The sequence below is a fragment of the Athene cunicularia genome (genome assembly GCF_003259725.1).
Source record: "Athene cunicularia isolate RWA chromosome 3 unlocalized genomic scaffold, athCun1 chr3_part1, whole genome shotgun sequence".
Lineage (NCBI taxonomy): Eukaryota > Metazoa > Chordata > Aves > Strigiformes > Strigidae > Athene > Athene cunicularia.
The window spans coordinates 54865976-54880260 of record NW_020799097.1 but is presented as its reverse complement, the minus strand read 5'-3'; the positions used below and the strand labels follow the sequence as shown (position 1 = coordinate 54880260).

At 36.8% G+C, this 14285-nt stretch overlaps 1 protein-coding gene across 12 annotated transcripts in view; it reads left to right on the top strand.

The window, feature by feature from the left end:
* FAM184A (family with sequence similarity 184 member A) overlaps window positions 1–14285 on the top strand; it is a 50158-nt gene that overhangs the window by 28859 nt on the left and 7014 nt on the right. For 3 of the 12 annotated variants that reach the window (XM_026845004.1, XM_026845001.1, XM_026844999.1), the window contains exons 9-15: window positions 5096–5308; window positions 6424–6577; window positions 6995–7122; window positions 9417–9601; window positions 10099–10245; window positions 13060–13177; window positions 13883–13987. In XM_026845004.1, the coding sequence (XP_026700805.1) occupies window positions 5096–5308; window positions 6424–6577; window positions 6995–7122; window positions 9417–9601; window positions 10099–10245; window positions 13060–13177; window positions 13883–13987 (1050 nt within the window). Of the gene's footprint in view, window positions 1–5095; window positions 5309–6423; window positions 6578–6994; window positions 7123–9416; window positions 9602–10098; window positions 10246–13059; window positions 13178–13882; window positions 13988–14285 lie in introns of those variants that run through there. The other 9 variants (XR_003398005.1, XR_003398006.1, XM_026845002.1 and 6 more) reach the window with 6 other exon arrangements.

The window sequence follows — 14285 nt, the reverse complement described above, 5'->3', positions numbered from 1 at the left end:
TAGGAGGAAGAAAAAGAGCAAAGGAGGGGAGGAGGAGGGAGAGAGATACTAGAGTGTGGGGTGGATGGAAGAGAAGGAATAGAGGGGCTATACCTAAGTGACAGTAGTGATCTCAGGGAAGCAAACAAACAAACAAAAAAACCCAACAAAAATTATAATTTATGGTGGATAAATAAGAATAGAGGTAATCTAAAGAAACGTAGGAGTTACCTAGCAGCACAGAGCAAAACTGGACCTCTAGACAGGGTCTGGTTTTCATGAGCTGTAGTCTCCAGAGAAACAGGAAATAAATCATAGAATCATGGAATGATTTGGGTTGGAACCTTAAAGATCACCTAGTTCCAAGCCCTCTGATGGGTGGGGATACCTTCCACTAGACCAGGTTGCTCAAAGCCCTGTCCAACCTGGCCTTGAACACTGCCAGGGAGGGGGCAGCCACAGCCTCTCTGAACAACCTGTTCCAGTGCCTCACCACCCTCACAGGGAAGAATTTCTTCCTTATATCTCATCTAAATCTACCCTCTCTCAGTTTAACACTGTTACCCCTTGTCCTACCACTACATGCACTGATCAAGAGTCCCTCCCCATCTTTCCTGTTGGTCCCCTTTAGGTACTGAAAGGCTGCTATAAGGTCTCCCTTGAGCCTTTTCTTCAGGCAGAACAGACCCAACTCTCTCAGCCTGTCCTCATAAGGGAGGTGCTCTACCTCCCTGATCATCTTTGTGGCCTCCTCTGGACCCACTCAAGCAGTCTGTGTCCTCCTTATGTTGGGGGCCCCAGAGCTGGACACAGGACTCCAGGTGGGGTCCCACAAGAGCAGAGTAGAGGGGGAAAATCACTTCCCTTGACCTGCTGGTCATGCTTTTTTTGATGCAGCCCAGGACATGGTTGGCTTTCTAGGCTGCAAGTGCACATTGCCAGGTCATGAGCTTCTCATCAGCCAACATCCTTAAGTCCTTCTCAGGGCTGCTCTTAGTCGACTCATCACCTAGCCTGTATTTGTGCTTGGGATTGCCCTGACCCATGTGCAGGACCTTGCACTTGGCCTTGTTGACCTTCATGAGGTTTGCACAGGCCCACCTCTCCAGCCTGTCCCCAGGTTCCTCTGGATGGCATCTCCCTTCCCTCCAGTGTGTCAACTGCACCACACAGCTTGGTGTCGTTGGTAAACTTGCAGAGGGTGCACTCAATCCACTGTCCAAGTCTCTGACAAAGGTGTTAAACAGCACTGGTCCCAACACTGACCCCTGAGGAACATGACTTGTCACTGCTCTCCACTTAGACATCGAGCTGTTGACTGTAACTCTGAGTGTGACCATCCAGCCAGTTTCTTATCCATTGAGTGGTCTGTCCATCCATCCATCCAATCCACGTCCCTCCAGTTTAGAGACAAGGATGTCATGTGGGGCAGTGTCAAATGCTTTGCACAAGTCCAGGTAAGATGACATCAGTTGCTCTTCCCTTATTCACCAACTCTGTAACCCCATCATAGAAAGCCACTTGATTTGTCAGGCATGATTTGCCCTTAGTGAAGCCCTGTTGGCTGTCACCAATCACCTCCTTATTTTCCATCTGCCCTAGCATAGTTTCCAGGAGGATCTGCTCCATGATCTTGCCGGGCACAGAGGTGAGACTGACAGGTCTGTAGTTCTCTGTGTCTTCCTTTTTTCCCTTTTTAAAAATGGGAGTTATGTTTCCCCTTTTCCAGTCAGCAGGAATTTCACCGGACTACCAGGACTTCTCAAATACAGTGGATATTGGCTGAGCCACTTCATCTGCCAATTCCCTCAGGATCCGTGGATGCATCCCATCAGGTCCCATGGACTTGTGCACCTTCAGGTTCCTTAGATGGTCTTAAACATGATCTCCTAGAGTGGGCGCTTGTTCATTCTCCCAGTTCCTGTCTCTGCCTTCTACATATTGGGCGGTGTGGCCAGAGCACTTCCTGGTGAAGACTGAGGCAAAAAGGGTCATTGGGTACCTCAGCCTTCTCCATATCCTGGGCCTGCATTTTTCCTAGTCTTTATTTTATCCAGAGTACCTACAGAATCTTTGCTTTTTGCTCTTCACATCCCTGGCCAGATTTAATTCTATCAGGGCTTTGGTCTTCCTAACCTGATCCATGGCTAGTTACACAATTTCTCTGTATTCCTCCCAGGCTACCTGTCCTTGCTTCCACCCTCTGTAGGCTTCCTTTTTGTGATTCTTCCCTTTTTATAAAGGCAACACTTATGGGTGAAAAGAAGGACTCAGGTAGGTAGGAGGTTACAGAAAGGTGTGGAAAGAGAAAGGGGCCCAAAAGTATATATGGGATGAATTAGAGTAGATGGGGGATGTGAGTAGATCGCAGGGGACTTTAGATAAGATAAATCTTTTTTTTTTTTTTTCTGGAGAAGGAAGACCATAGCACATTGCAATACCAGATGATGATGCGTAGATGAAGATGCAGAGCTGGCCAGGCTGGCACTTGCATGGTGGAAATTAATCACATCAGTGGAGTGAGTTTCTAGGGTTGAAAAGAAAGAATACAATGAGTGGTTGTGTTATTGGTTTGTCTGACCAGCATGGCAGCCCTGGCCATGGTATGCTGAAGGAGATCAGCCAGAAAGTTCTAAGGCTTCTGAGGAAAAGAGAACTCCATGATACAAGAGGGAAGTTTTTGTATAGATAAGTGGTTGAAAAAAAGGTATTAAATACAGCATTACCACAGTGAAAGTAGATTTATCAGTGGAGTTACACGGATGTTCAACGTATTTTCTTTTGTGGGTTGTTTATGAATAACTAAGGTAGGAAAGTCTGCAGGTTATAGAAAGTTAGGCAGGGTGGGAAGGACAAAGACTGAAGAATTATTGAATAGCTGTAAAAAGCCAAGGGACTTGGCAATAAAATGACAGATAAAATTCAGTGTAGATAAATGCAAAGTGGTACACAAGGAAAAAAAAATAATTCTAACTTCTTGTGTAAAATGATGACCCTTACCTTGACCTGTTACAACTAGAAAGTAGGTTCAGGGACTGTGATACGTAATTCCATGAAAATATCACCTCAGTGCTCAGTAGGAGTCACAAAAGCAAATAAAACATTAGGAATATAAGAGAGAAACAGAGACCGTAACATATAAAATCATATATACTACTATATAAAACCAGAGTTTACTCTCAGCTTTCATATAGGGAGTGACTCACTAAGCCACAACTGTTTCATATGAAAAAGGGTGTAACGAGGGAAATGATGGAGATATACAGAAACATGAGTAGAACAGAGTAAATGAAAAGGGAACTTCTTTTGACTCCTTTCCATTACAAGTATTAGAGGTTATGATGTCAGTTTGGCACATCTATGTAGAACTTGCAACAGGATATTGTGGATACTAAAAGCTTTTAAGCATTCAGGTAGTGGTTGTTTTTAATTAATATTTCTTCCATGAATTTTCCCCAAAATACCTCTTCTGATTTAAGAAAAATTGCTGGATGCTGATAGAATTTGGAGTCAAGATCCCTACATTCATTCCTTGGCCTTGTTTTCCCTGCATAACCCAGGTTGGCTATTTCTGGAGGCAGAACAGGAGATTAGACAAACCTTTGGTCTGACACGGTACAATTTGTATATGATATTTATTTTTAATGTACTTAGTAAAAAGTTTTATGTGTATAGTTCTAATTAGAGAATGTAGTATGGGCCTTCACTGTACTCCTTCATTTGTAGCTAATCTGTTTCAAAGGTATCTGAAGTAAAATACTGTTGATATGGTCTATTTAGAGGGTAGAGTATATATGCCTGGCCAGAAACACCTGATGAATTTGAACTGTGATGAGCCATGCTTATTTCATTCAAATTAATTTGCTTGTTTTGTTTAAGTGCTAATTTTCCTTTAAGTGTAGCCTTTTTCTTTCAAATCTGCTTGAGCTGTGTCCTTCTGAAAAAAACCCAACATATGTTCGACAATACTGTTCATGCTGCAAGTTTCCTTCATATGCTGCTATTAATTTTTTGTTAAGTGGTGGGTTTTAATGTTCTGTAAATTAATAAATTGATGTGCAATGTCATCATTGATATATCATAATTAATTTTAAGATATTCTTGAATCAAATGACACTATCGGACTTTCATTTATAGTTAAATTTTATGTAACGCTCTGAGCGTTGGAAAGTATCTTTATTGATTCAAATTCTTCATTACATAGCAATTTTATTTTTCCTTCGAGTCGCTGTAACAAGATCCTCTTTTGGTTAAATCTGTTTTACACAATTGAAGGGTATCTCTCTTGTGTTTGGCTCTAAAGGGAATACAGATTTCATATTTTCAGTTTGAAAAGATGCTAGCTGATGTGAAGAACAAAGCATAGCATTATTACAAAAAGAAAATGGGGCTTTTCAAGGAGTACTGTATACTCCAATGTATTAAAATGCTCTTTGGTTGAAAAACATCATTTGTAAAATCAGGTATTTTTTTTAAAAAAAAGAGTATTTTTGTCTCAGATTGCTTAGATCTTAGATCTTGAAAGCCAGCAGAAAAATCACTCATAGTATTACTGAGCTAACAAAAATAAGTGTGTGTGGGGAATCCATCAAGTGTAACATTTTATTTGTGATATAGAGTGGTATGCTACCATTTATTTTTAAATGAGAAAACTACCAGTAAGATAGGATCATATCATATCAAAAGATACAAAAAAATCAATCAATCTAGATGTTACAGGCTATCCTCCTGTATCAACAGCAGGATTTTCCTTACAGAATTGATGTGATGTTCCCCTGAAGTGTAGTTTATCTTAAGTCAAGCATTTGATTTCAGACTGTGATAGTGTCATTTTTATTGACTTTTCTACAAAACCTAGAAGTGAATTTTGATTATTTGGCCATGAAAAAATGTTATAGGTAGTGCAGTAGTATGAACTGATAGATGTGAGAAGCCTTACAAAACTATCTTTGAGATACAATATTAACAACAAATTCAGTAGATGGATGACATTGCTTGTCTGTCTTTTAGTTAACGTTCTGGCTTTAAAATTGTGTTATATTCTTTTGAATGTTTTTCTCAGAGTTGATGTTAATATTAATGACTAATGGATATTTGTTGTTCTGTTGTGGGTTAGATCTCCTTACTGAAGCAGAATCTGGAGATGCAGCTTTCCCAGTCACAGAGCTCTTTGCAACAGCTACAAGCCCAGTTCAGTCAGGAGCGACAGAGGCTGACTCAGGAGATCCAGGAATTAGAAGAGGAGCATCAGCAAAGGCATAAGTCACTTCAGGAAGCCCATATCCTTGCCTTTCAAAACATGGAAGAAACAAAAGAGCAAGAACAAAAGGCATGTTCATATGGATATTCTGAATTATGTAGACAATGTCGCCATTTTAGCAATTTATGTACACAGGTGGCATTAGTAAAGAAAAATAACTGCATGACTACTAAATTTCCTTTTCAGCTGATGTCTTATAGTAACATTCTTATCCATTTAAATCTGATTAAGACATATTGAAAATCATCTCTAATACTGGCATTGTTTCATGTCTTGCTTTATACTCTACCAGAATATGCATATAAATACAAAATTATTATCAGCACACACGTTTCTTTACAGTAGTTTGACATAGTTATCCATAACATTATATTCTGGTTTTGATTTGGAATAGGTTTCTCTGGATTTTCCATTATAGTTACCTAATTTTGCACGTGTTTTCTGATACTTCCTGTCAATTGACTCCTGTTGAAATGTAGTTTATATTTTCATTATGTTAAAAGTTGTATAAAATGTGTTCTGCAATTTACAAGATAATTTTTCACATCCAGAATAATGTCACACCCAAGATTTTTTTCAAAACTTTTATTAAACCAGCTTTAAAAATGTTGGCAGTACTTGGTACTTAATAGGGTGTGTGTCTAAAGGTTTTTTTAAGTTCAAATCTAGAGTGTACCTTTGCAATTAATTTTCCCATTGTCCCCACTTAATGTACTTTCATTCACATCATACACTGCTCTTGGAGCACACAAGGAGGATTCCTTTTGTTCAAAATGAAACTAGAAGAGGTTCACCAGGAGCATTATGCTTCATACATTTCAATAGAGAATAAACATGAGTTTCAATGGGGAGCAAAAATCCCCAAATGTGTATTGCATGCACACTAGACCTATCAATGGGTCTGTACCTTACCACATTCCTTGCTATTGTAAATATATTCATAGACTGGGTTTTTTTTCCAACTGTGACCAGAACAGGAGTTTTGTGCACAGATAGTCTTGGTAACTGGCAGCCACTGAAAAGAAAAAATATAGTAGTAAGATAACTTAGTGAGAGAAGAAAATATGAACAATATTAGTGCATTTTTAATAATTCTAGAGTATGCTTTTTGATGCCAGTTGTTTATTATCTTATAAATTCCCTGAACTGGTACAGAATAAATTTTATCAATTTTGAGTTCATAGGAATTAGAAGAACGGTTACAACAGAAACACTCAGAAGAACTACAGGCGCTGAAAGAAACACATAAACAAGCCATGGAAGGTTTCAAATTGGAGATGGAACAGGAACTTCAGACGCTGCGATTTGAGCTGGAGGACGAAGGAAAAGCTATGTTAGGTATACTATTTTCAAATTTGGAAGTGGGTCCCAAAACGTTATTTCTACCCATACAAATATGCATGCACATATGTATCTATGCGTGTGTGTGTGTATTATAATACTGTAGTATATTGCAGAGTCATTCAACGTTGACTTAGTTGTTCCTCTTAAAATCAGTATAAGCTTTTAACAGATAAGCCCAAACTGTTCACTTTTTAAAAAATCTTACCCTTAAGTTTTTTGGAAAGAGTTAGCAGCCAAATTTCATGATGGAGAATGTTTCAGAAAGTAACAGGAATAGAATGACAAGACAGTTGCTTAGCTGATGTACAGTGTGTGTTAAGTCAGCAGAAATACTTGAAGGACCTGGACTTTTATTGTTAATTAATGTAAACATTTGCAAAATAAACCCTTCTTTTTGTTCATGGTAACTAGCTTCCTTGCGCTCAGAGCTAAATCATCAGCATGCAGCAGCAATTGACCAGCTAAGGCACAACCATCAACAAGAACTGGTAGCTGCCAAAATGGAGCTAGAAAGAAGCATAGAACTCGGCAGGCGACAGGTAGGAGGCATTGCTGGCAACTGACTGTAAAACTGTATAATCCATATTTGTTTTCTCTCAGATGGAGGCAAGAACTGTTGCGAACAACATGTAATCCTTCAAAGTCAGCCATCCCCAGCAGATAATACATCCTTACCAGTTTACCTAAACCTCCTTGCTTAGCTTCTTCCTTCAACAAACTTCATTCAAAGCATAGTAGAGGCTCCTGCATCAAAGCAGTTTCCTCTCAGAATTGTGCAGCTGTCTGGGAGCACACTGGCTTTCAGTGGGAGGAAAGTTATGATTCTTGCAAAATTCTACTTGCCCTCAGCTGCCGGCAGGACTTAAAAAAGATATTTCTCTCCCAAGCCTAAGTAATATGGCTAAGAAGTGGTTGCTTAGAACCAAATGATTGCATCAAATTTAAGAGGTAGTTTAGTATCTTTTTTTTCAGGAACCAAATTGGAAAAGGTGAATTAGCATCTAAAGAAAGCAGAAAAGAAGATGTAACAGTTTGCAACTGTTAAAAAAACCACACCCAAACCCAGAAAAAACACAACCACCCCTCAAATCCCAAAGCCAGTATGGGCTACCTTTGCTTTCAGGAGCAAACTGATTCATTCACTTTTATCTTTCGTTTTTTTGCTTCATACACAATCATTTTTTCCAGTAGTAACTAAAAATTCAAAGCCTGATCTCTATCAAAAGCAAGCCAGACTCCTGGAAGAGGACCAGAAAATTACTTCTTTCTTTGACTATATAAAGAGGCTTTTCAGGACTGATGTACTGATAGTCCAGCATCAAGGAGGTGGAATGATTTTAGAGATATATTATCAGAGGAAACAGGTTTAGTCAGATATAGACTTTACATGAAAACAGAGACAGTCAAAGATCAGCCCTTCTTTTTCTCTTCCCTGCTGGCTTAAAAATGTGAGCACTAGAGGCAAAAAATGTGGTGCTGTCAGCAGTGAACAAAAACATGCAGGATTTAGGAGGATGTAGTTTCAGTCCTGTGTTTAGGCCTAGAGTGAGACACCTAAAGGAAGTGTCAGAAGAAAGTAAGTTTAAATTACAAGAGCAAGTGTTTGATCCAGCCAAATGCCATATACTTTTGGCCTCAGTACAATGATCTGCTAAGCACAAGCTTTAGTTGTACTGAGGGCAAAGCAATCGTGTTTTCCTGTGTTAGAATGTTCATCAGTTCATAGGATCAGAGCTAAACTAGATGCAGAGAGATCTGAGCAGGATGATTGTTTGCTATTTTTGTAATATTTAAGTTTGTGGATACAAATTTTCCACTGTTTTTTCTTATATAACTTTAATCTTTCTATAGGGAGGTAGAGAGCTATTTGTAAAGGTCTGTTCTTAAAGATGTCCTATTAAATTTGTGCTTTGGGATATATTTGTATTTTCTGGATGCATGAAGGCACAAAGCACAATTATACATAAAACTACTTTGAAAATATCTCCTGATTTTCTCTCTGTGAAAACTATATGGTCATTCATTACCGTGAAACTGTAAGAAGTGGAATAGACGGAAATGGAAGACACTGAAAAACGTTCATTTTATTACAGACTTTTTCTAAACTGAGGAGAATCATTATCAAAACCATTGGGATGGGTTCCAGATGAGGTTCTCAGATATTAACTTTATTGGAATTTCTTATGCAAAAAGAATGACTTTTATTGATTTATTGGAACCAATATAAATAGTATATAAATTATTTAGCATGTATCCTGCTGTGAGATAATCATGACCCGTATATATAAATGTGATGGTTTTGGCCAGGATAGCCTATACTAGCTACAATGAAGAAAATTAGCTCTATCCCAGCCAAAACCAGCACAGTAAGACAGGAGACTTCTGAGCCATAGTGTTTGTTGGTGCAGGGCGTACATCATGAACTATTTCGTCCCATTGTAGTGGGGCTGTAAAGGGAAAAACAGTTTCTCTATATCATATGTTGAAGAGGTAGAAAATGCTGTATGTCCAGTCTCCTGGTTCTTAGTGGTATCTAGTTTTTTGTTGTATGTGTGGGCAAAAGGAGTATGTGATGAGCTATGCAAACAGGCAATGACAATGACAGATTTTAAATTTGCTCGCCAATAGAAATTGTTTCTTACATAACTGATTTCTTCTTTATTTCTACTTCTGCACAATAAAAAACACCTCAGTTTTAGTTATAATTTGTGTCAGCATCAAAAACTGAAAAAAATGTCTATTGAATGGAAAATTCTGCTCAGCTGTTATATTCCAAAATCAAGTATTGTGTTTCTATTTAAAATACTTTCTTCTGCTGCTACTTACATCATAGGAGAAAGAATTTTTATGCCGAATATCAGATCTACAAGACGAACTGAGACACCGAGACCATCATATAGCCGAACTGGACAAAGAGATTCTGCATCTTCATGAAAATATAAGTGCATTGACCAAGGAATTAGAGTTTAAAGGGAAAGAAGTTCTTAGAATACGGAGTGAATCCAACCAACAGATCAGGTATGAATTTTTCGACTCTAAACTCAAATGTGTTTTGTTTCATGAATTATTTTACTTAAGAAATTTTACCATTTGTAGCTTTTAATTTATCCTCTTAATCAAATGGTGTTATATATCATTTAGTCTTCTTTAGAAAAAGCTATGCTCATTACTAGTAAAGTTAGTGAATATTACCATACAGTTCATATTGCTGCATTTCAGCAATACGTTTTGGCATATTTTAGTAACAGCCTGCTCAAGTGTTGGTTTTGTGTTGTTTTATTTTTTAAAAATTCATTACGTTTGTTTATTTAAAAAAGCATTAAAGGAGATGCATTTTCCACGAAATAAGCTAGAAGATTGGAGGACAGTAAGTAGTGGGATTTGATGAATCAGTAATTCCTTCTGTGTTGTCTGATGCTGTGTAAAAGCCCTTAGAAGCATGGCAGAAAATCATGATGAACAAACAAGTCTGATTTTAGAATAACTCTTTTTTTAACAAAAAATAAATTAAACAGGATACATGAGCAAGATTTAAGCAAGAAACATGAGAAAGAGCTGGATGTCTTGACAGCAGATCACATCAGAGAGAAACAAAGCATGCTGGCAGATTTTAATAAGACCCAAGAGCTGCTCAAGGAAATTAATTCAGCTTTACAAATTTCGTAAGTTTTGTTGCATTAAAAAAATGTGTATGTAGCTGCGTTTGAGTGAATAGTTTATTCTGGTGTCCATAAATTGCTGAAGATATTGCAGAGATGCAGATGTGCAAAAACCTCAGTCAAGTATGGAGCCTAATCTTGCATTCTTTAGGCAACACAATTCTATAAGCTTTAGGGGAATTTAGTGAGATAAATTGTTAGGGATTTGAGACTCAAAAATTTCAAGTAGGAAAGATACTAAGTCTGTGCAGTTCTTAGCAAATTGATGAAAACATTATTTCAAATTTATTTTCTCAAACTTTAATACATCTTTTTTGAGAACACAAGTTTCTTCAACAAGTTTATTCTTCAACAGTACAGCATTTGCTATTAAGAAATCTGATTATAGCATGAGTGATGCAAACATTTTCAGGTTTGCTAACATAAAGAAAATTAGTGTCTGAAATTGATTATATGAGCATAAAAGAATACTTAAGAGTGTCTTCATATCAAAATGCTACCTGGGGTTAGACCACCTCTGGGCAGAATTGATGTAGTGTGTCATCTAGTGAGTGTTTTCCTGTCTTCATACTGTCTGTGAAATGTAAACTATTTGGTCAGGGTTTCTGGCTGAGGCTTCGTAGTGCATTGAGGACTTCCTGACACAAAGTTGTCAGTGAGGGATTTGTATTTGCAGCATAAAGAATTTATGGCAGAGAAAATAATTGGTTCTAAGTATATGATGGGAAACTTTTAAAAGTAAGTATCAATTAAAAAATGACGATAAAGCCTAACTGCATCTAATTCTTTCCTGATAATAAGCACTCAGAAATTGTCTTCAAATACAACGGGTATGAAATTGCAGTCATCCTTGTAATTGCCCACATGCACGCTCCTGTGCCCTGATAAATGTGGTAACTTGCCTTCCAGTAAATCATGCGTAAAGAACCTTTTGTTTACTGCATTTATCTTGTATGAGAAACACATCAGAACTAGGGTTTGGAACGGTTTACCCTAAGTTTTTCTCCATTAAGTTGTTTGGTTTTCAGTGTCCTGAAATTTTCTGAATTTAGCTGGTTGCCTACTCCTGGTTCTTGCTCAGCTTAGAGCTATGAGGAAGCATCCACTGGCCTGAAGACAGCAAACATTATCCAGGGTACCTTGACTTGGCTTTCAGTGTGTTACCTTTCTCTACTTACACTGAAGCAAGGAGCTATCAAAAAAAGAAACTATGTAAAAAAATAAACCAGAAGAGTTACTTAAAGTAATTGAGAGTGGGTACCATTAATTAGTCTCTACAACTAGAGTCTTTAAATTACATATTATCTCTTTGAAACAGAAAAAAACCCAGTCTCTGAAATACCTGAAAATAAAATGACAGCTGTTCATAACTGTGTACTGTACTCTGGGGATCTGTATACAATAGTTTAACCCAGCATAAAATCTGTACACAAAATTAAACTAGCTGAGCATTTTTCTGTTCTGCTGAGTCAAATGCCTTTTCTGCAAATATAAACAGTCATGTTGTTCGCATTCATAATGTTTTGTGTAAATACATTATATAATCTCGTCAGATTATGTACAGGTTATTTGAAAGTTATAAATATAGCCCAATATGAACTGTTTTTTCAAATGCAACTCAAAAATCGCATAGCTTGCTACTGAATGGAAAATATTTATCATTATGTCTACTTCCAGGTGTCTTGTGGAATTACTTTTGAGCTGATTTAGACACCTTAAATTCACAGATTTTTCTCAGGGTTTATTTGTGATTTTTTAAAAAAATTATTTTTTCATTACATTTGTTAAATTTCCTGAATCTGTTCTGACACTTGGTTCACTTCTCTACATGAGGGCTGAATATGTGAGACAAATGTTTTAGCAGTTTCCTTTGGAAGAGTTTAGCATCATGAGCTAATTTATGTTTCAAAGAGACATTCATTTGAAATTGTCATGTCTTCAAAACATGTTCTTTAAGAAGAAACAAGGATATTTACAGTTACTTGTACAATTCCTCTCTGTTGGCTTATTTCACTTCTCTCCTTTAATGCTTTCCTACCAGGCATTTCAATTTTCCTTCTATTTTTTTTCAAATGTTTATCAATTGTTAAATTTCTATTAATCCAGATATCCTAATATCCAAGTGTTATTGCTTTTCTTTTACAGCTCATTCCTTTATTTCATCTCTAATGGTACTAAGTTGCTTTTGTGGAGAGGAATTAGTTACCAATTAGTCTTCACTGTTCTTGGATATCTTTGTTCCAGTATATTCCACATGAACTGAGGAAGACGGTGCCAGCCTTGTCTGTCTATCCAGTTTCTCCAGTATCACAAGCATGCATCTTTATTCAGAGCAGTCATCTATAAAAAGAAAAATGACACTGTTTGTTTTCCTCATCAAGAAAGTGAATTGCCAGTTTTTAAAATTTACATTAATATTAAATGCAACACAGTGTAGTCCCTATATTTTACATTAGAATCAATCTTATCTATGCTTTTTGTAATTTTCCTGTCCATATTATGGCTTTGAATGCTTTATTTTCAGTCTGACTTCCAAGAAGCCTTTTTTTCAAACACCTAGTACTGCATGCACAAGAGGGATGTTAGGATTTTAGAATTTTGCCCAGATTGTTAGTTATGGTTATTGTTGTGGGGTTTTTTTTTTTATCTAGCCTAAAACTCAATGATAACATAGAAATTCATTTACTTCAAGGTGATAAGAAAGTCATCTTCTGTTTTTACTTCTGAACTCTCTTTTATACTAATCAAAGATGTGACTATTCGCTCTTCATTTAACACTGGATCAGGCTAAAGGGGGTATTCTTCTTTCCTATAAAGTTTAGAAGAAATGGAAGAAAAATATAAAAACAGAGAATCAAGACCAGAAGATCTGCAGCTTATCTCAGAACTGAAAGACCTAATTGCAGAGCGGGACCAACTCATAAAGAAATTGATTGTAAGACTTTTATGCTCTCTTGGTTTAATATCTTGACACATACGAAAGTTTATCTCATTCAGATTGTTTGAAATGTATTTAAAGAACCATTCCTGCTAGCTTGTTATTCATATTTTTTAACATAATATTCCCATGGTTCCAATGACTCATAATAGTAAAACTAATTAGATACAAAGAGTTTTGCACAACCCAGCATAACACATTATTAAAAAAAATAATTCAGTATGACCTTGATCAAATGCCTCCTATCTCCAGTCCTGGAATAAATCAGCCATTTAAGCCATATAAGAAACAGTCTCTTCTGTGAGGTTTCTAAAACCAATTTCCTGATCCACTGAGCTTCCCAGATTCAGAGCATAACACCCTGACTCATCGGTCTGATTAGATCCTGATTCAGAAGCAAGAAGGAATGAGGAACTTCAAATTAATTAGAGATCGGAAGTTAACTAAACTGAATCTTTCCCAGTGCATAGTCCATTAGGCTGTGCTCACTCACAGGAGCATAAAACTGCATAAATAGAATTGATTTAGGTTATTACATATAATAATATATAAAACATAGTAAATATGAAATGCAGTTTTTAGAATTACCAGTCTCCTTTAAAATGTAAACATAAATTTATTTGAGATCACTTTATGGGCAGATTTGGCCACTAACTGATTGAAAATGCATAAAAAGAAGTTTCTATTTGTTCTTCTTTTTAGGAGGACAAAAAGTTCTGTCAGCTGGAGCTAGTTAACAGGGAGACTAACTACAGCAAAATGTTTAATGCAAGCCCTAATGTTGGTGTTATTAATCCATTGGTGAAGGTATGTTCCATGGACTTCATTGCTAAAGTGAAGAAAAAGAAATCTAAACTTAGGATATAGTAAAAAGAAGAAATAGATGTGTATGTGCCTGTGTGTATACATGTATCACTCCTAAAAGACATATCCAAACAAGGAACATAGTTTACCATTTGTCTCTACTTATTTTTGTGTAGGTTTGTTTCTTTTCTGTTGTTGAGAGATCCACTGGTATTGTCACCTAATTTGCTAGACTTACGTTAGATAAAACACAGTTCCTTCTCACAAAACTACAAAATCAAAATAGAAGTGACAGAAAGGC